Source organism: Hyperolius riggenbachi, chromosome 2 (assembly GCF_040937935.1).
Source record: "Hyperolius riggenbachi isolate aHypRig1 chromosome 2, aHypRig1.pri, whole genome shotgun sequence".
In the NCBI taxonomy this organism is placed as follows: Eukaryota; Metazoa; Chordata; class Amphibia; order Anura; family Hyperoliidae; genus Hyperolius; species Hyperolius riggenbachi.
In genome coordinates, this window is record NC_090647.1 from 151,332,718 (window position 1) to 151,354,428 (window position 21,711).

At 41.8% G+C, this 21,711-nt stretch overlaps 1 protein-coding gene across 6 annotated transcripts in view; it reads right to left on the reverse strand.

The window, feature by feature from the left end:
• CACNB3 (calcium voltage-gated channel auxiliary subunit beta 3) overlaps window positions 1–21,711 on the reverse strand; it is a 292,862-nt gene that overhangs the window by 27,235 nt on the left and 243,916 nt on the right. For 3 of the 6 annotated variants that reach the window (XM_068265200.1, XM_068265199.1, XM_068265198.1), the window contains exons 2-6: window positions 20,266–20,388; window positions 8,287–8,409; window positions 6,745–6,860; window positions 6,447–6,517; window positions 1,975–1,994 (exon numbers count right to left, since the gene is read on the reverse strand). In XM_068265200.1, coding sequence (XP_068121301.1) covers window positions 1,975–1,994; window positions 6,447–6,517; window positions 6,745–6,860; window positions 8,287–8,409; window positions 20,266–20,388 — 453 coding nt within the window. Of the gene's footprint in view, window positions 1–1,974; window positions 1,995–6,446; window positions 6,518–6,744; window positions 6,861–8,286; window positions 8,410–20,265; window positions 20,389–21,711 lie in introns of those variants that run through there. The other 3 variants (XM_068265201.1, XM_068265203.1, XM_068265202.1) reach the window with 3 other exon arrangements.

Below are 21,711 nucleotides of genomic sequence, written 5' to 3' on the forward strand. Positions count from 1 at the left end.
TTTCAGATGCATTGAATTGGCAGCATTTGTAACCATGATATCTGACATGCGGCGGCACAAAAAGGATCATGTTGAGTCTGATGCAACATAATATGATGGCCACCCCTCCACGAGCTGTGCCGAGCACTATTAGGCACCTGGCTAGTGCAAGTCAACAGCTGACAGGTGGAACCGCCTTTAGCCTCCCAGGGGAAAGAAGCCTTAAGGTAGCCACACACCATACCATATCTGTTCAATTCAAGAATAGCAATCAATTTTTCTGACTGATAGTAACAATTCAAAAATCTGACCAATGTATCACACACCTATGTTAAATTTTTCCCGAATCATGAATAAAATAATTAAAAGCTCAGAAAAAATTGATTGGAACCGTACATCAAGTAATTGACAATCCATCACACACCATGCAATTCTTGATAAAGTTGGTCTGAAATTTCCAAAATGTCCACTCTCCAAAAATTGGAAAAAAAAATGGGTAATTTGATCGGATTTATCGATCGAAAACAAAGAAAAGCTCTCGATTTTTTGGGACAAAGAATCGAAATTATCGAATTGGTGAAAAATTGGATCTTTTAATTGTATGGTGTGTGGCCACCTTTAGTGTGAAGGGTAATTGGACATTAATGTTAACTACATATTGCACATTAAAGCAGGAGGATTAGCCATACTATGCCAGGGGAAAAAACACATATATAAGTAAATACTTGATCTTCGTACATAACATGTATTGTACTGTCCATGTTTTGATTTCAGTGAATGTCATATAGTAAATGAAGAAAAATCTGTTCCTGGTGGGAACCATGTCTTTTGCCCACAGTTTGAGGCTAAATCCTGGTGTCAATTCTGCCCTTAACTTTTTTTCTTTTCTCCTCCAATCGCTGAGTCGCCTCAGCCTTGCTTGTAAACACTAGTGAGCAGAGGATCATGTTGCAGCTAGGCAGGGAAAAAAAGGGAAGAGGAGGAATATATTATAGATAAAAAGATCCCCAGCATGCAACAGTTCAGTACTGAATACTAAAGAGCCAGTGCTCCTTAAGTATGTGATAACTCCAAGCCATAACGGCAGAAAAAATTGTGAAAGTTTTGAATGCAGGATTAGCAACTTTATCACTTAAAACTCTCAGACCAGTTGCTGTTGAAATTTGATTTTTATGGTGGCATTCCCACTTTAAAAGGACAACTGAAATGAGAGGGATATGGAGGCTGCCATAGTTATTTCCATTTAAACAATACCAGTTGCCTGGCAGCCCTGCTGATCTTTCTGGCATCAGTAGTGTCTGAAGCACACATGTAAAACAAGCACGCACCAAATCCAGTAAAACTGGGTCTATGGCTAAAAGTATTATAGGCAGTGGATCAGCAGGACAGCCAGGCAATCTGCATTGTGCAACCTCCATATCCTTCTCACTTCAGGTGTCCTTTAAACTCCTCTTTAAATATCTTATTGGCACTCAACTTACCATGATCAAAACTGATTCAAAACATGAATGCTTTAATCATCTCTCAATGATCTGATTGTAGTAAGTTAAAAACTTTGTATTTGGCTGGTGGTTGGCAGGAGACAATGCAGACAGTTTTTATGTGAAGTACGTTGATAAAATCCCACTTAGATTGTGATCATCATCAGCAGAGTGTGCAGTACAGAGATGATAATGTGTCTGCATGGTTCACTAGCCTGCAACTAACATAACAGCATATTATCTACACCATACGATTTTTTTGTGCGATTCGATTCAATTCAATTCATTGATTCGATTAAATCCGACATGTCTGATCAGGATTCGATTCATTTTCCATTGCAGAACAATGGAAAAATGGATCGAATCGAATCCTGGTCGGACATGTCGGTTGAATCGAATTGAATCGAATCGCACAAAAAATGGTATGGTTTAGATGGGGCTTCAAAAGATTCTTGAACTGATCATTGCATTCATTGCTGTCCAATTTCATAGGCCTTTCCTGGGTTAAACGTACCTGTTTTTGCTTCTGTTTGGCTTGTAGGGAAAAAGCATTCATATTAAAAACAGAGCAGTGAGAATAGTTGTAAGACACAAAAAAGCTAAAATGGAGATTCTACTGCACACCGTTTATATACACAGGGGTAACATCTGAATGGAAAAAACATAGAAGCTACCATTGCTGAACTCTTGTATGAAATTATACTTACCTATCACACTGATTTGCGAACGTGAACACATGATTCCCAATGCGAACGAGTTTGCATGGGCTGATTTGTTTTGTATACTCTTTCTTGTTACTCATACAGATACAGTGTATATGTACATATAATCCTCCTGCTTGGTTTTCTTTGTTGGCAAGTAAATAGGGCTAATATAGTTTTTTTTTGTTTTTTTTTAAAAGCAAATCAGTAAATCTATGCAGCTTAGAATTGTGGAATTTACCTAATCAAATTCACTTACTTCTGATCTGAATTGGCCCAAAAAAACTAGAATAACTCTTTAAAGGTAATTAATGGCAGCAAATGGTATTGTGAAACTGTGTCTTAATGGAGTTTTACTTTAAAGGACCACTATGATTAAAACTGTAAAAATAAAATAGTTACACATACATACACACATACAAAAAAAATGTTCACATACATACATTTGTCCCAGAGTAAAGACACTGTAAATGTTTTTACTTCCAATGTAGCCATCACTTACAACAGGTATTATAATCTGACAGCTCTAAACCTCTGGCAGTGGTGTAGCTAAGGAGCTGCAGGCCCCGATGCAAGTTCTACAATGGGCCCCCCCAAGCACTCTATACATAACAATTAATACGCCGCACCAAAACCTGCCAATGGCAACTACAGTGTCAGAGGTACAAGAAGGGGATGGGGAACAGCTTGTTAATGATTACCACTATTCAAAGTATCTATAGAAGTGATTATTCTGAGCAGAGGGCCAATAGAGAGCTAATACTGTGGTTGAGGGGGGGCCCACCGGGGCCCCTCTGGCCCAAGGGCCCCCGATGCGGTCGCTACCTCTGCAACCCCTATTGCTACGCCCCTGCTGACTGGGTTTGGACTAGTACATTTCCTTACTGACTGGGTTTGGGGAATTCTCAAAAGATTCCTTTATTTTCAAAAACATTACCAGAAAAGTAGTGGCACAGTCCAACTGCAAAAAGAGATTTCAGAGGGCAGATAGTATATTTGTATGTATATATATATATATATATATATATATATATATATATATATATATATATATATATATATATATATATATATATATATATATATATATATATATATATATATATATATATATATATATATATATGGATAAGTCCTTGCCAGGTAGTGCATTTGAAAAGCATAAAGGAAACATTGAGAATCCAACCTGAGGAGATGTACTAGTTCAAACTGTCAGTAAGCTGGTCAGAGCCATCAGACTAATAATACCTACTGTAAGTGATAGCTACATAGGAAAAAAGTAATTTACATTGCATTTTACTCAAATGTACATTTTATATGTACTATATACAGTATGTACAAATACTTAATACATTTTACAGTTGTTTTCATAGTCGTCCTTTAAAGCAAACCTGAAATGAAGTAACTGAATTCTGTATTTACCTGACAAAAAAAACCTGTTGACTGGAACTGTGTTTCAGATGTGACATTCTTGGATTGGAATGGGCAAATTTAGTAGCTAAAATATGGGTCTCTACATGAGCTTGCGGTGCTGGATGTGGATGGAACTTATCCCTACAATGACGACCTTACTCATTAATTTCAGCTATGACAGCCGAGTGGCATGGAATAACAGGATTATTGTCACAAAATCAACACATCTGTAATGCTTTAAAGAAGCTAATGAAGTTTGATATTACATAGGGATTATTTTAATACAGGCATAATAATCCAAAAAAATTCCTCTGAGGTGATTTGGCTGAAACTGCACTGAACTTCATCTCTCCAGAGCACAATCTATGCAATGCTTCCAATAGGAGACATGTGAACATTAGCACAGGAAATTCTATTCCTCTGATTCATGCAGAAATCTGTAAATGGTTATCTGTCCAGTATATATTCCTACAAATGGCTCAAAATAACTACAGTGATAAAGTCAAAAATGAAACCTATGCTGGCAGTGGGTAAAGAGCCATGAGCTGAATGGGAGATTGTGTACCGGCTCCCCACCTCCCAGCAGAATTGCACACTGGATGTCCCCTAGCACTGCACTTCTTCCTACTCCCCAGAATCTGGCACCTGCAGACAGCTGCACTGAGAACTGCCTGAGCACAGTATCCAATAATGACATCACCATACAAAACAAACATGATTATTATTATTAATTATTAATTACCAACTTAGCATGAATGATTGAAGCTTTGGCTGATGCAGGGTCCCCTTTTGGGCATTGTCCTAGTTGCATTTCCAACCTCTCTGTGTCACTATATTCGGGTTACATACTACCTATAAAACCCTAGATTTGTAATACTTTTCTATGTTCTATAGAACTAAAAAAATGGGGGGCTGGACTACAGGCACGCAGCAGCACTTAAAGAAAACCGTGACCAAGATTTGAACTTCATCCCAATCAGTAGCTGATACCCCCTTTTACATGAGAAATCTATTCCTTTTCACAAACAGACCATTAGGGGGCACCGTATGGCTGATATTGTGGTGAAACCCCTCCCACAAGAAACTCTGAGGACCATGGTACTCCTGGCAGTTTCCTGTCTGTGAACCTTGTTGCATTGTGGGAAATAGTTGTTTACAGCTGTTTCCAACTGCCAAAAAAGCATGCAGCAGCTACATCACCTGCCAACAGTAAAATGTCACCATGTAATAAATGTCAGAATGAAGATCAGGTAGAGGAAAGATTTTACAATGGGCAAAAACTGACTAAATCATTTATACATAATTATTGTAAAAATGAAGCACTTTTTTATTACATTATTTTCACTGGAGTTCCTCTTTAAGAAATGCAGTACGAGTGAAATGATTTTACCTGCCAGTAGATTTTTAAACAGCCTGCCTGACAACACAGAACAGCATATCCTATAAATGTGACCCTACACTGCAGCTTTACACCCCAGCATGGCCATGCCTCTCTCATGATACTGATAGGTCACACTGGTACAGGACAGCAGACATCACCCTACTTATCCTCTCCTGTAATCAAGCTAGACTATAAGTCCCCATGCATATGATACCAGCTGCTTCAGCCAACTGGCTGCTGCAAGATTTTGTTGTTTGCTGAACAAAAGATCTTTCTTGGCTGAAACCCCAATCCACCGGGAAGGCTTCTCTCGGCTGTGAATTGGGTTAGTGTCATGTTTCTATGGCAACATTACCCTGCAGCAAATGGAAAAAAACTTTAGTTCAGCTTATTATGTTGCATACTACAGCAGCTATAAAAAGGGATGATGTCTATCCCTTAACTCATCCACTGTACTTATGTAACACATTTTTATATTCCTTTACATTGTAAGCTCGCAAGGGCAGGGCTCTCTCCCCCTTTTGTGTCTTGGAATTCATTATACATTTTATTCATCATGTCACTTTTATCACTGTCGTTACCAATTCTGTATTTTGTATCGATTCTGTATTTTGTCTCCAATTATGTATTTGGTATATTGGTGTTTACCGTCTGTATTATTATGTACCCCATGTGCATTTCTTATTGTGTACAGCGCCACGGAATATGCTTGCGCTTTATAAATCAATGATAATAATAATAGAGGACCACTATAGTCAAAAGTTGTAAAATGTAAAATGCATGTGTACACATACTTAAAAGAAGTATATTTCTCCCAGAGTAAAATGTATTATAAATTACTTTTCTCATATGTTACTGTCACTTACATTAGGCAGTAAAAATCAGACAGGTTTTGGACTAGCCCATAGCCTCATGGTGATACTTTCTCAGTATTCCCTTTATTCTATATAAAAACACTCCCTGGAAAAGATCTATACAAAGATGTCAGCTGGCATCCCTACTAGCTTGCACATTATTTTGTCAGTTGGACTGAGCAACTGTCATTTAGTAAGTGCTTTTGAAAATAAAGGAAAAAAAACCTTGAGAATCCCCCATGAGTATATGGACTAGTCCAAAACCTGTCAGATTTGTCAGTTTTTTTTACAACCTACTGTAAGTGATACAGACTAACCAGCAAGCTCATGATGAACCAGAACTCATTGGAGTGTGTGAGGTGCTACAATGGTCCTAAAAGCCCCCTTACTAAAATACTAAGGAAAACAAAAGTTTGCTTTCTTAAAACAGAAAGAATTTGCGATAATTCAGGTTGGAGTGTAAGTAACAGCAACAAAGCTAAAAAGTAATTTACTGTGCATTTTGCTCTGGAACAATTGTACATATTATACATAGGAATATGTATACATTTTAAATTTTACAGTTTTTTGAGATAGTGGTCCTTTAAGTAATCAAAATGTTGACTTTTGAAAAAACAATGTAAGGTAAAATATTTACCCATAGATGGGGGAGGCGAACGCCGATTTCCTGAGACCATATCTCCCAAACCAGAGGTGTTACCAGACCGCCTAGATACAAAACACACCATTATTTAAGAATACACATTCTAAAAAGGTAAAGCTATAGGTGTGAAAATCTGCACTGCTAGACGCACAGTGCGGAGGTATCTGCTGACATAATGTGGGGAAGGAGATCAAGGTCAGAAATTCACTACCCAGTGCCTAGGCCCCAGTAGTGGCTGCTATCCCAATATTTCCTCACCCCGGGACGTAGCCCACACGTCAGTGTAACTCACCTGGCTTTCTGCTCTTGTTTTAGTCGTATGGCCTCTAGCCTCTGAGGGCTTGGTATAAAGGCGATGTCTCCCCCTTCTTTCACTAGCCGCCCGATCCACCAGTCATTGTTGTATTTCTGTCAAAGTGAGAAAATAATGATGTGCTAAGTTATAATGTTAATGTGTTATATTTCACGTTAGCTGGAGAGTAACAAAATATAATTAAAAAATGTTCTACCCTAAAAAAGTAAATACCCCCTTTATTAACATTCTGTACATGGTGCCCTCAGCTTCTTTTCATGGTGCTTTCATTCTGGACAAGTCTTCAACAACATACGTACTTTCCAATAAAATGCCAAAGAAATATAAGTTAATTATATTGCCCCTCATAAACAGTCCTGAATCTACCTGATTTTGCATGATAAAATATCTACTTTGACCGATATGGCTTATTTTGAAGGGATCTTAAAAGCACATATCACATAAAGTTTAAAATCAGGAGCAAACACAATGCCTCACCCAGTGTATCCAAATGGTAATCTGCAGCAGTGTTCTGGCTTATTTACCTTTCATTTTCCTGCACTTTCTTATATTTTAATGTGAATGCGTAAGCTGCCATGTTAAAGGAAGAGTTGAAAGGATGCTACTCTCTTCTACACTTCTCCCTGCCCTTTCTGACTAAACTACAATTCCCAGTATGCTTTGCTGCAGCCAGAAGACTAATTCATGTGGCACAATGTGGCACATGATGGCAGCCTGGATTAAATATTTTGATTAGTAATAAAAGCTAAAATAGGATATTCTTTTTTGGTACTTATATATTATCCTGTCTGGAAAGTTTGGCAGCTTTTTGTTAAAGTTCTTTTTGCTCCCACAGGAAGATCTGAACATTTTTGGAAAGCTAAAAGTTCCGGCTTTCTGTTGCACCAGGTCCCAAGTTGGTATGATGCTCATGGGGTTTTGAAGGAGGGATGTCCCCTGAACTTGGCTGCATAAAGTGCATAAATACGGGACGAACCCGACATGATGATAAGCAGCACACCCGGTAGGTCTTCTTCCTTCGCAGCATAAATCTGTGTCTAAAAAACGTATGTCAAGTGCCCTGGGTCTCATTACAGATGAAGGAACAGTGCAGCTATGCACCCTCGTCTCTTCTCTATCTTACTGGCATGGACAGGAGACTCAATTCCACTGTGCTCTCTGCAGCAAAGTGCAGGGGACACCAGTCCCCCAAACTTGGGAATGGGGCATCGCATTGACTCAGGACCCAGTGCAAAGTCAAGCCAAAAATGGTCAGATCTTCCTGGGGGATCAAACAGGACTTTAACAAAAAAGCTGCCAAACTTTCCAGACGGCATAATACGCAAGTTAAATAAACAAAACATATTGTTACTGTGCATTTTTAATTTCTGTTAAGATGTCCTGATGTTTAGAAACTGCTTTGTGCCCTTCAAGTGCCATGTGCATTCTCATAGCCTGGTTTACAAGTGTGACCTCAAAAACTCAGTCTGATAAAGCTCACTAGATATTTGTTACATGACTTTTGGAAAAGCAAGTTCTAACCTCTTTAATATGTAGAAAATCTTTGGCTTCAAAGTTGATAGCAGATCCCTGGACCGGGCATTCTTCATCCAGTGCACCACAGTAACTGACATTGGTTCTAACGGCAAATGCTACTGGTTTGAGCTACAGGAAGAGACAACAAACCTTCTAATATCCATTTCCTTATGTATAACAAACATTCAAGTTCCTGTTGAATCTCTTGTTTGTTAGGGTTGAATTTGATTGGTAACTATAGGGACATATGTAACAATTCAAAACATGATGCTAAATGAAAACATTTTTAAGTTACTAAACTGTTTAAATGGTTGTATGCATTACCACCATTAGTAACACACCTATGGACTTGTAAAAATGTGAATAAATTAGGGAAGCAAATGAACATAATGAGAAAGCTACTATTTTGACAGCCGGTATAAAATTCTTGTCACTGTCGTCTTATTATATCTCAGGTTACAACTGGAGAAGTATAAGAGAACAGGTGGTACTTTGTAGTTTGGCTTCAGACTGTTGGTTTGAAGGTTTTTGATGTGGGAGCTTTAGCGGAAATGGATTTACAGTACAAACAACTGCATAAAGTATAATTTTTGTCCTGTTCCTGGATAGCGGATTTGAATTTTCAAACAAAACAAAAGTTTGCTTTCTTAAAACAGAAAGAATTTGCTATAATTCAGGTTAGAGTGAGCTCCAAGATATCTCCCAGTGCAGCACTGCTGAATATATGCAAATTAACCATTGTTGCCCTTAGAAGCTAAACACACCTCCAGAACCACTGGAATGCAATGATGTGTCATCTTGTTAATTTGTACAGAGCCATACTAATCCAACATGCATACAGACTGTTTTGGATTGGTTGATCCTTATCAGTGCATGGCATGGATTAATATGCCTCTATGGAGTAGGGCTTGTAACACCCAGAGGTACCTGGGTGTGTTTAGCTTCTAAGGGCAACAATGGTTAATTTGCATATATTCAGCAGTGATACACTGGGAGATATCTCGGAGCTCACTCCAACCTGAATTATCGCAAATTCTTTCTGTTTTAAGAAAGCAAACTTTTGTTTTCCATATCATTTTAGTAAGCGGGCTTTTAGGACCATTGTAGCCCCTTACACTCCTCCAATGAGTTTCTGGGTCATCATGAGCTTGCTGGTTAGTCTGTACCAAACAATACAAGCAAATACAAGCTTGCAGAAATAATGCAAAATTCATTGAGCATGCAGTCTAGAAGAAGTTAATCCAACATGGAAGCATAAGTGTAAATAGCTCCATAGAACCCTCTTGGGACTATCAGCCCTTTGTCCATGAAAAAATCAATGCAGATCCACAATGAATAATTTCACCTCACGAGAATACCAGAATGCAGAAACCAGAATATCCACTATGAGTTCAGTGTTCAAAACAGTTTGGGTTAAGTCAAGTTGTAAATCATGTAGACATGTATGTAGTGTGTCAGCCACAATATGAAGGGTAGAGTGCAATATAGCAACTTGGTAAAGTGTGTATAGATAAGGAGCCACAGTTCAGGTGGACCTAAGGCTTGGCACTCTGGGCCAGTGCACACCAAAAAGCACTAGCCTACTCTCAAATGCTCAGCACTTTTTAAAGTGATTTTTCTAGGAGATTCTAGGCATATGCCTAGCGATTTTCTAATTATGCCTAGCGATTTTGCCGCATTTTCTTTCTGTAACAAAAATGCTTGAAAAATTGCTCTGTTCTAACGCTTTTCAGAGTGATTTTCCACTTTCCTATACTTAACATTGAGGCTGAACTACCTCAGAATTCAGCTGAAATGCTGCAGGACCCGCGTTTGCTTTTGGGAGAAAATCACATCGCTCTGGCGTTATCCACCCCATTCGAATACGTTAGCCAAGCGCTTTTCAAAGCGCTGGAGTTTTTAAATACGCGCTCAGAAGCGCTCTTGGTGTGCACCAGCCCTCTAACTGTGGAGTACTCACAGTAAGGGCTAATTCACACTACAAGAGCTTTTGATTTTAAAAGCTCTAGCTAATGTTATCCTATGTGAGTGTTCTGATTGGAGCGATGTGATTTTGTAAAAATCCCCCATAGCACTGCATTAGCAAGAGCTTTTCAAATCACTAGCACTTAAAAAGCTTATGTAGTGTGAACTGGCCCTAAGGCCTCTTTTCCATGGACTGTTGAACTGTGTGCAGTTGCCAGGCTGCAGTGAGCAGTTACCAGGCAGCAGCAAGCAGCTGTGAGAGTTTGAGAGGCATTTTACTGCCTATCAACAGTCCGTGGAAAAGAGCCCTTAGAAGCAGCATAAATTGCATGTAGAGGCTGGCAGTGTAGCAGTCACTATATGAGTCTGAATACACAAAGGTATGGCCTCCAACGGACAAGTGTGGAGCTGGATGTGTGGCCAAAAACTCACCCCCAGGTGTAAGGGCTTATAGAACTCCTTACCCCAAAATGTCTCTCCAGGGTCTCCTGACAGGGGCGTAGCAATAGGGGGTGCAGCGGTAACGACCGCATCGGGGCCCTTGGGCCAGAGGGGCCCGAAGGGCCCTCCCTCAACTACAGTATTAGCTCTCTATTGGTCCTGTGCTCATAATAATCACTTCTATAGATACTTTGAATAGTGGTAATCATTACCAAACTGTTTACCATCCCTTCCTTGCACCTCTGACTCTGTAGTTGCCATTGGCAGGTTTTGGTGCACCGTATCAATTGCTATGTATAGAGTGCTTGGGGGGCCCCATTGTAAAACTTGCATCGGGGCCCACAGCTCCTTAGCTACGCCACTGTCTCCTGACTTTCTCAAGGGGAAGAGCAAAGTTAAGTGGGGGCTGCAGATGTCCACAGCTGCCATTTGACTTTCTTGTCTCTCCTCCCTTTGAGAAAAAGGAGGAGAGACATTTTGGCAGGGCCGGATTTGTGGGCAGGCCTCAGAGGCCTGGGACTAGGGCGGAGCTTAGGGAGGGGCGGGTTAACAAGCAGGCAGTGTCCTAACAGCTGTCCAATCCATGCCAGCCCCACAATAACGGCAATGTTGTCCGCAGCCACCCCCAAAGTTCCCCCGCTTTGCACTGCACACAGTACTATGTCTGTGTGTGCATAAGCGGCGCTGGCAGCATAAATCAGGGACCGATTTAATTTTGTGACAGGAGCAGCAGCCACATCATTGCAGCTCTGATGTGGCTGCTGCTCCTGTCACAAAATTAAATCGGTCCTGTCAGTCACTGGTAATCCCTCTGCCCTCCGCCCCCATATTCAGTGTCAGCCAATCACTGCTGAGGAGGCAGCATGAGGAAGTGCCAAAGCTGGGCAGAGATTGGTGGATGGCTGGTGCTGGGAACTGATTGGTGGTGAGTGACTGCAGGCGGGATTTCTGGTTGCTGGATGTGATGGGGAAGCTCGTGGACAGGACTCCGGAGACAGTGAAGAAGGTACAGGATGGAGGGGAATGGGAGAAGGGGGTGGCACTGGCGTCGGGATCACCCTAGGGGAAGCCTGGTCCTGGCTGCCTTTGTTTTAATTAGCCCACATACACTGTCCCCACCAGAGGCGGGACAAGGTCCTCCAGCACCCAAGGCTGAGACATCAAAGTGCGCCCCTCCACCCCTCCCACCCCAGCTGTCACACACTGATTGCTATTAGACTAAGAGGGCCACAGGGCCCACAACCTCCCCAACACCTTAATATCTAGTTATCTGGCTTGCAGTCACTGCTATGTATCCCCTTTTCTTATTTCTTCCTGCTTCAAACACAATTAGGAATGACAGCTGAATGAATTCTGCGCCCCCTCCTACACTGCGCCCTGAGGCTGGAGCCTCTCCAGCCTATGCCTCGGCCCGGCCCTGGTCCCCACTGCCGCTCAACTCTGCAGTTCCAGGTGCTGCCCAGCGTCATTGTTGACATGGGGTATGTGTCAGAAGTCCTCCTTTCACATTGACCTGTAACGGAGGCCAGTAGCTGTATAGATAAGCCGACTTTCCAGATGCTGCTGAATGTTTTGTCTTAGCTTGCCTGATTTATTACCCATTCCCAGTAACTCTCCAAATGCCTAACTAACGTCTCATTCCCTCCTCCACTCTTTTCCTCCGATCTCATTCCCCCTCTCTTGTTCTCTCATCCTGAGGTCTATTTCTGTCCTTTTTCCTACCCTCTTCCTCATCTTGTTCCCTGTCTGTCTTAATTCCTCATCATATGCCGTCTATCCTTTCCTCCACTTTCTCTCTCTCTCTCTCTCTCTCACCCCCCTCTCTCTCTCCTTTCCCCCCACAAGTATTTATATAGCACTGACATCTTCTGCAGCACATTACAGAGTACATAGTCATGTCACGGTCCTCAGAGGGGCTCAGAATCTAATCCTACCATAGTCATAGTCTAATGCCCTACCATGTTGTTGTTATTATGTATTTATATAGCACTGACATCTCCTGCAGAACATTACAGAGTACATAGTCATGTCACTGAGTGTCCTCAGAGGAGCTCACACTCTAATCCTACCATAGTCATAGTCTGATGTCCTACCATATTATTATTATTATGTATTTATATAGCACTGACATCTTCTGCAGCACATTACAGAGTACATAGTCATGTCACTGACTGTCCCCAGAGGAGCTCACAATCCAATCCTACCATAGTCATAGCCTAATGTCCTGCCATATTATTATTATGTATTTATATAGCACTGACATCTCCTGCGGCACATTACAGAGTACATAGTCATGTCACTGACTGTCCTCAGAGGAGCTCACACTCTAATCCTACCATAGTCATAGTCTAATGTCCTACCATATTATTATTATGTAGTTATATAGCACTGACATCTCCTGCAGCACATTACAGAGTACATAGTCATGTCACTGACTGTCCTCAGAGGGGCTCACCATCTAATCCTGCCATAGCCATAGTCTAGTGTCCTACCATATTATTATTATATATTTATATAGCACTGACATCTTCTGCAGCACTTTACAGAGTACATAGTCATGTCACTGACTGTCCTCAGAGGAGCTCACACTCTAATCCTACCATAGTCATAGTCTAATGTCCTACCATATTATTAGTATGTAGTTATATAGCACTGACATCTCCTGCAGCACATTACAGAGTACATAGTCATGTCACTGACTGTCCTCAGAGGGGCTCACACTCTAATCCTACCATAGTCATAGTCTAATGTCCTACCATATTATTATTATGTATTTATATAGCCCTGACATCTCCTGCAGCACATTACAGAGTACATAGTCATGTTACTGGCCTGTCCTCAGAGAAGCTCACAATCTAATCCCAACCATAGTCATAGTCTAATGTCCTACCATATTATTATTATGTATTTATATAGCCCTGACATTTCCTGCAGCACTTTACACAGTACATAGTCATGCCACTGATTGTCCTCAGAAGAGCTCACACTCTAATCCTACCATAGTCATAGTGTAATGTCCTACCATATTATTATTATGATGTATTTTTATAGCCCTGACATCTCCTGCAGCACATTACAGAGTACATAGTCATGTCACTGACTGTCCTCAGAGGAGCTCACAATCTAATCCCTGTCATAGTTTAATGTCCTATCAAATTATTATTATGTATTTATATAGCAGTGGCATCTTCTGCAGCACTTTACAGGCATGTTACTGACTGTCCTCAGTGGAGCCCACAATCGGTGATATAATATTGTGTTTCCGTGTACACACGTGGTGGTGGTGAGGGGAGGGGGGCGGTTTGTTGATTGCTGGCCTAGGGCGGTAAAAAGTACAAATCCGGCCCTGCATTTTGGGCAAAAGATCTATTAGCACTTGCACCTGGTGGTGAGTTTTTGGACTTTATCAGTGTTTGCTAACCCAGACCTCAAGGCCCACCAACAGTGCATTGTTTTGTGGAAATCCACATAACTGGTTAACACTGAGACACTAATTCCCTAACGTGAATATCCATATGTATATGACACTTACTTTATACAATATTTTATATGGAGATTAAATGTGAATGTGGTCAATAAGATGCAAATAATGCAGAGTTCATGCACAATTATGCAATTTTTAACGCAAATTTATGCAGCTTAAAAAAAAAATCGACCAATCCAGTGGAGCTGAGGTAGGGTTCAGCTGGTGAATTTTCAAGCTGCATCAATTTGCCAAACATATTTGCATAGTTCTGCATCAACTTGGAATTATTTCCATCTCATTGACCATCCCTATCTCCATATAACCTTGGAGTTCTTCCAAGCTGAGCCACCCCCAAACTACATACACCCTGTTGCCTTTATTAGGCCTCTTTTCCACAGACTGTTGAGGTGTGTGCTCAGCAAGTAGTTACCGGGCAGCAGTGAGCAGTTACCAGGCAGCAGTGAGCAGTTGTGAGAGTCCGAGAGGCATTTCACTGCCTATCAACAGTCCGTGGAAAAGAGGCCTTACTGCTGTCTGACCCTTCCATCCCACCACACCCCCTCCTCTGCAGACATCATGCTCACAAGATCTGCACAATAAGGCCTCTTTTTGACGGACTGTTGAGCTGTGTGCTCAGCCAGCAGTTGCCAAGCAGCAGTAAGCAGTTATCAGGCAGCAACAAGCAGTTGCGAGAGTTTGAGAGGCATTTCACTGCCTATCAACAGTCCACGGTGTTGATAGGCAGTGAGATGCCTCTCAAACTCTCACAACTGCTTGCTGCTGCCTGATAATTGCTCAATGCTGCCTGGTAACTGCTTACTGAGCACGCAGCTCAAAAGTCTGTGGAAAAGAGGCCTGCCTACCAGGCAGCATTGAGCAGATACCAGGCAGGAACAAGCAGTTACCAGGCAGCAGTGTGCAGTTGTGAGAGTTTGAGAGGTATTTCACTGTCTGTGGAAAAGAGGCCTAACAGTCATTATAAATGAGTTACACATATTAGCAAATGCATGATAAGGGTTGCTCTCGTTTGACCCATACTTCCCACTTTAGTGTCCTAAAGCAAGTCATGTATTGCAATAGGTATTGGCAAATGATCCTCATAGAAGATATAAGTTGTTAAGACTTGGCCCTGGCCACTATTTTAAAATGCTCAAATGTAAAGATACTGCAAAAACATTTTAATGATTTTTTTGTATTAATGACCAGTTCACTTTAGCTTAGTGAATGACTGTTTACACCAGAGCTAAATTACAAGTCCATTTACAATGGGCAGAAAGGAATCTATCGTTACCATTACTGTCTAGACATTGATTTCTTCTCATTTCACTCAGGGGAGTTATCGCTACAGTGAGTTACAAAATACACACGAGAACATAGTAAAATGATAAATCTCTGCGCTCTCTGTAACAATGATCCTATGTCTAACGGGTGAAGGGGATTATGGGAATTTTGGATAGTGCTAGCTCAATTAATTTTTATTCCATAGCTATATTTGTCCACACGTGAAACTGGAGATGACCTTGATCGCTGTAGGATCTCATGCTGCTCCCAGTGGCAATATAGGTCTACACACTCTTGTCTGGTAGATCAGATTGCCCATGGCAATACTTACCAATTTACAAGCTAAATAAAACCTTTCATAAGTAATACCATATGACAGCTCAGATCTGCGCAGTGAGACATCCTGCTGATTCAGCTACAAATAGTTCTCAGCAGGTTCCTCTCCAGTATGGGTAGAATAGAGCTGTGAAAATCCCTACAGGCCTGAGCTAGCATCCGCTCCATCTGACTTTCCTGTACAAGCACTTTCCAATTGCTGATTCTGGTGTGGTCAGCTGGAAGAGAGAGCTGGAGAATTATCTGCCTCTGCTTCAATTAATTAATGACACTAAATTACAATAAGGTACTTAGCAACATGCATAACTAGAGAATCATTAGGATTTAAAAATACGTTATTTTATATGAAAGATCTTCTAATAACATCCAAAAACGAGATACATAAAAGTATTCACATCTAGACTGCATAATCAGATTGAATAGTTTACTTATGTCTGATATGCCAAGTCTGGGTGATTCCATTTAGGTGCAGAGACCACAAAATTAATTTATTTTTAGGCTTGCTCACACTAAGGGTGTTTTTATTTTTTTTAAGCGCCGGTGATTTTCATAATCGCCCTAAAAGTGCTGGTGCAATGATTCCATATCAGAGTGTTCACATATGAGCGGCAGTGTTGCCAACTCATCCCTTTAATTACTGACACATATGATTTATACAGGTTTTGTGGCTAGCTAGATGCAGTTAAGGCACTGATTATGTGCAAATCGCCCCAGAACCTGTATAACTTAGATGTGTCAGTAATTAAAGGGATGAGTTGGCAACACTGATGAGCGGTTCGATTCTGATCCGCTCACCAAAGTGCTGCCTGTACCACTTTTGGGTCGATTTGTCTTAATGGAAGGTATAGGGAAATCGCAAAGCGCTTGAAAAAGCGCTTTGCATAGTAATTTCCCGAGCTCTTTTAAGAATAAATACATTGTATTTATTATTTTCCGGGTCAAAGAGTTCACTTCCTGACTGACGTCAGGAAGTGAAAAAACAAATTGTTCTGCAAAAGCAGTTAGAAAAGCATGGTACAAAAAAAGGTAACGCTTAGGTAAGCGCCGAGATGCGGTAAAAAAAATTGCACACAAAATCGCAAAACGCTGGCGTCAGCGATTGCAATTTATGATGTGAACAATGCCTTAGGCCTCTTTTCCACAGGCAGCTGAACTGTGTGCTCAGCAAGCAGCTAACAGGCAGCAGCGAGCAGTTACCAGGCAGCAGTGAGCAGTTGTGAGAGTTTGAGAGGCATTTCCCTGCCTATCAACTGCCCCTGAAAAAGAAGCCTTAAAGAGAACCTGAACTGAAAATAAAAAGACAAAAATACCATACACAGGTCATACTTACCTCATGTGTAGTCTACTCCTCAATCTCTTTCTCCTCTCCTGTGTCCCTTTTGTCCACTGTGATCAATGGAATTCTCCATCATCCATTTTAAAAAATGGCCATTACCCCATAACAGCTTCCTGGTCAGCATACTGTTAAACTGTAATATTGCCCACTTGAGCCATAGGGAAACATGGACATTACCTTGCACATTAAGTTGTAACTGACAGCAACTAGGATATTTCAGTTCTGACAAAATATCAGAACTGGAAGGGATCACTGTAAGAAGGAAATGGTGAGCTTCTGAGAGGAACTGATGGTGAGGTTAGTACGTAATATTCATTGGCAATAATTTTGCTCGCTTCAGGTTCCCTTTAAGCTGTTCACTTACATCAGTAGAGCTAGGTATAATTGCTATGTTTTATAATGTGAATATTACATTTTAGCTGTAGGGCCTTTAAAAGAGGCCTAAAGCATACCTATCCTGAAGCGGCAAAAAAAATAAATATAGATACTTACCTCAGTACAGGGAAGCCTCTGGGTAGTCCAGAGGCTTCCTCGATCGTCCTGTGGCCCACCGTTTCAGCTCTGGGTCCCTCTAAGCATATTCAACAAGGTCTTGTCCAATATGCTTGTGTACTAGCACAACCGCACTGCCAGTATGGTCCATGTCTTTCCAGTGGCATGAAGCCACTCGTGCACAGATTTTCCCTCTGTACATGAGCAGATTTGTGCTGCTGTGCATGCATGGACCGTAAGCATGCCCAATACCTATGGTACTTTATATCAAAAGATATCAACATTTACCTTGATAACAACAGTTTCCATAACTGTCCTGGGCTGGTAATCATACCTTTATTCCGATTTAAGTGTTTGTGTAACAATTGTTATAATTTAGGACTGTTTTAATAAACCTTATCTACCTATGTAGTGTTCCTGCATTTTGTGCTTTCAAAGAGCAATATCCAGCAATATCCAGCTCCTGCTAATTACCTTAAACACAACACATTACACTGATGTCAGCTCTCCTTCCTCTCAGCAGCTGTGTGAGGCAGCTCCTGGCTCGCTATCTCCCTGGGCTGCCAAGATTGAGAATTACAACCTATTGTTTCAAGCACAAGACAGTCACTAACCAGCATGTATGCTAGTGTTTGCTATAGTTCATCCCCAGACACCAATATAGGCCAGTGGCTCCCCTGTTATCTTCTTGGTTATATTTATATTGAAGGTATGATCACAGGGAATGCTTTGTTTCTTTTGTTGTTCTACAGCATTAATTATCATAAGGGAGGGCTGTGTAGTGATCACGGAGCAGATAATAGCATAAATAAGTGGGAGTACAATTGCCCCCAATAAAGTGTTTAGTGAGTTTATAAAGGCCCATACACACGTCAGATTTTTCTGGACGGGTCGTTTTAACGTCCCGTCGTTCAGTCGTCCGCACGCCAAATCGGGCGTGTGTACAGTCTGTCGTTCGGGTGATAAGACTGGTCTTGAGCGATCCGCCTGGCGGATCGCTCAAAATCCGTCTTATCACCCGAACGACGGACTGTACATACGCCCGATTTGGCGTGCGGACGACTGAACGACGGGACGTTCAAACGACCTGTCGTTCTGAAAAATCCAACGTGTGTATGGGCCTTAATGCTTGGTGAAATTTGCCTTCTTAAGGCTGGTTTCACAGTGGGACGTTACAGGCGCACGTTAGAGCAGCCTGTAACGCAGCCCACCGCACAGTAATGAAAAATCAATGGGGCTGTTCACAGTGCCCACGTTGCGTTACATTGTAACGCTGGGTCACAAGACAACGTACTGCATGCAGTACTTTAGACGCGGCTGAACCGCGTTAGACTGCTTGCACATGCTCAGTAATCTTGTGGAGGAGCGGAGAGCGGCCAGGCACATGGCTAATTAATATGCACTGCACGTTGTGACGTGCAGTGTTTACTTCCTGGAGCGGCCACTCTGTGCGGCGATTGGCCGGCGGGACCACGTGATGCCGCATGCACACAAGAGTGCGCATCACGGCATCACTGATGCCAGAGTGAGCTGCACAACGCGGCTCACTCTGACGTCACGTCCAGATCCAGCACCACCAGGCGTTCCGTTAGGGGGACGTTATGCGACCTTAACGCCCCCTCTAACGCAAAGTCCTGGTGTGAAATTAGCCTAAAACAGAAGGAAACTTGCAATAATTCAGCTATAAGTGAACATTTGTGGTTACCCACAATGCACCACTACAAAATATGCAAATTATCCCTTTTCGCCCCCTAAGCCAGGCATGCATCCAGAACCACTTGTGTATACCAAGCCTCTAGCTTGGTGCATTGTGTTGCCTGCCCATACACTACAAGCTGATACTTGATCTATTTCAACATGAAATCTCTCAGGAATAGGCCTTGTGAAGCCTCATCTGACACCCCCGGCGCTGTACCCCTTAATGTAAAATGTGCCCCTGGGTTTGACGTCACACACGCGCCCACGTATACACCGGCAACCACATGGAGTGGGTTTATAGGAGGCAGTACGAAGGTGGGGCCAGCGGTGGACACCAACAGGTATAATTGCACGGGACATATTTTACATGAGGGGGGGGAAGCCCCGGGAGTTACGTTGCATTCATCGCTTGTCCCGATATCACACACCATTACCACCATGCGCCTGATCGAGCATGTTGGCCCTACATCTTGCAGCATGTCTAACTGATACATGCAACCAATTTCGGCCTGAAATTGGTCACATCATTGATCTGGCATGCTCTTGGATTTTCAGCCAATACAATTATAATTATTGGATGGTCAATTGGCCGCCAAATCGCCGGATTTCTGCCTGAAATTGGTCCAATCATCGATCGGGCATGCTTTTGGATTTTCATCCAATCAAATTATAATTATTGGATGGTCAATTGGCCACCAAGTCGCCCGATGTATGGCCACCTTTATGGTCTTTCATTGTGGATTTTTAGTTGTATAGCATGCTGGAATTCACTGATAAGGATAGCATTCCTACATATTTGGTGTAGAAATGTGTCTTTTGGGGCTCTTTAAAGGAAAAATATCTTAATATGAAACCCTAGAGTGAGTGTAGCACTCTGGTGTAGATCAGTGGGTTTTGCTTGTACCACAGTGATATGTATACCATTGGTGGTACCCCCAGACCCCTGCAGTGCTTCTGCTATCAGACATACCCTGGCTCTCTCAAGCTGTTCCTGAGCCTGCCTCTCCACCTCGCGGCGGGCAGCCTCCCGGTCCTCCTCCAGTGACACGTCGGAGTCTAGCGATGGACGACTTGTGTAGGAATCAGCTGAACCCTGCAATAGAAGAAACTAGGTTACTGATAAGCTCTACGCTATTGCTACATGTGTTCTATAATACTGTAGTCCTAAACTTGAAGCACAGAACACACTTAGGACACCGTGGACCATTGTCATCTCCAGAAATCTTCAATGGAATATGAATTATCTATTACTATACATTTATACAGCACTGACAATTTCCATAGAGTACAATGAACAATTTGTGTCACTGATATCGCTCAGAGGAGATCAGAATCTAATCCCTACCATAGTGCTAGATTAATTGTCCTGGACTGGACTGCAGGCTCTCTGGAGGTCTGCAAATGGAAGTCTTCTTGTCATCTTAAAGAAACACGGAAAATGTCTGCGCTTTTTAAACATCTTGAACTGAGAGGGATACGTAGGCTGCCATATTTATTTCCTTTTAAACAATGTGGTGACTGGGTGTGTAATGGTTAAGGGCTCTGCCTCTGACACAGGCGACCTGAGTTTGAATCTCGGCTCTGCCTGTTCAGTAAGCCAGCACCTATTCAGTAGGAGACCTTGGGCAAGACTCCCTAACACTGCTATTGCCCTAGTGGCTGCAGCTCTGGTGCTTTAAGTCTACCAGGAGAAAAGCGCAATGTAAATGTTCTGTGTCTGTCTATACTTATAATAAATTACTACTAGGTGGAGGCATATCATTTACAATAACTGAGCCTGGAAAGGGGCTTTAAACTGCACTTGAACTGAGAGGGATACGGAGGCTGCCATATTTATTTCCTTTTAAACAATACCAGATGCCTGGCAGTCCTGTTGATCTATTTGGCTGCAATAGTATCTGAATCCCACAACTGAAACAAGCATGTGGCAAATCCAGTCAAACTTCAGTCACAAACATCTAATCTGCTGCATGCTTGTTCAGGGTCTATGGCTAAAAGCATTAGAGGCAGGGGATCAGCAGGGCTGACAGCTAACTGGAATGATTTTTAAAAACTAAAAAACAAAAACCTAAATAAATATGGCAGCCTCCATACACCTCTTAGTCCAGATGTCATTTAGAAAGGACTCAGGCAAGGCAATCTTTTACTACCGAATAGCAGATGATTTATAAGGAAAAGTATTCCATGTTTGCTAGACGCCTATGATATCCTCATGCTTTGAGATTTCTAGAGAAGACTTTGTAAATCAGGTTCAATAAATGCTGTGCAAAGTTGTATACACCTCTTATTTTCAGAAATATTCATCTGTTGTACAGAATAGGGAAGCTCTCTAGTTAACTACTTGTGTACATTTTTTTTACATATAAAAGACGTGCATTATAACATGGCTTAATAGTAGCATGAGATTCCACCAAGA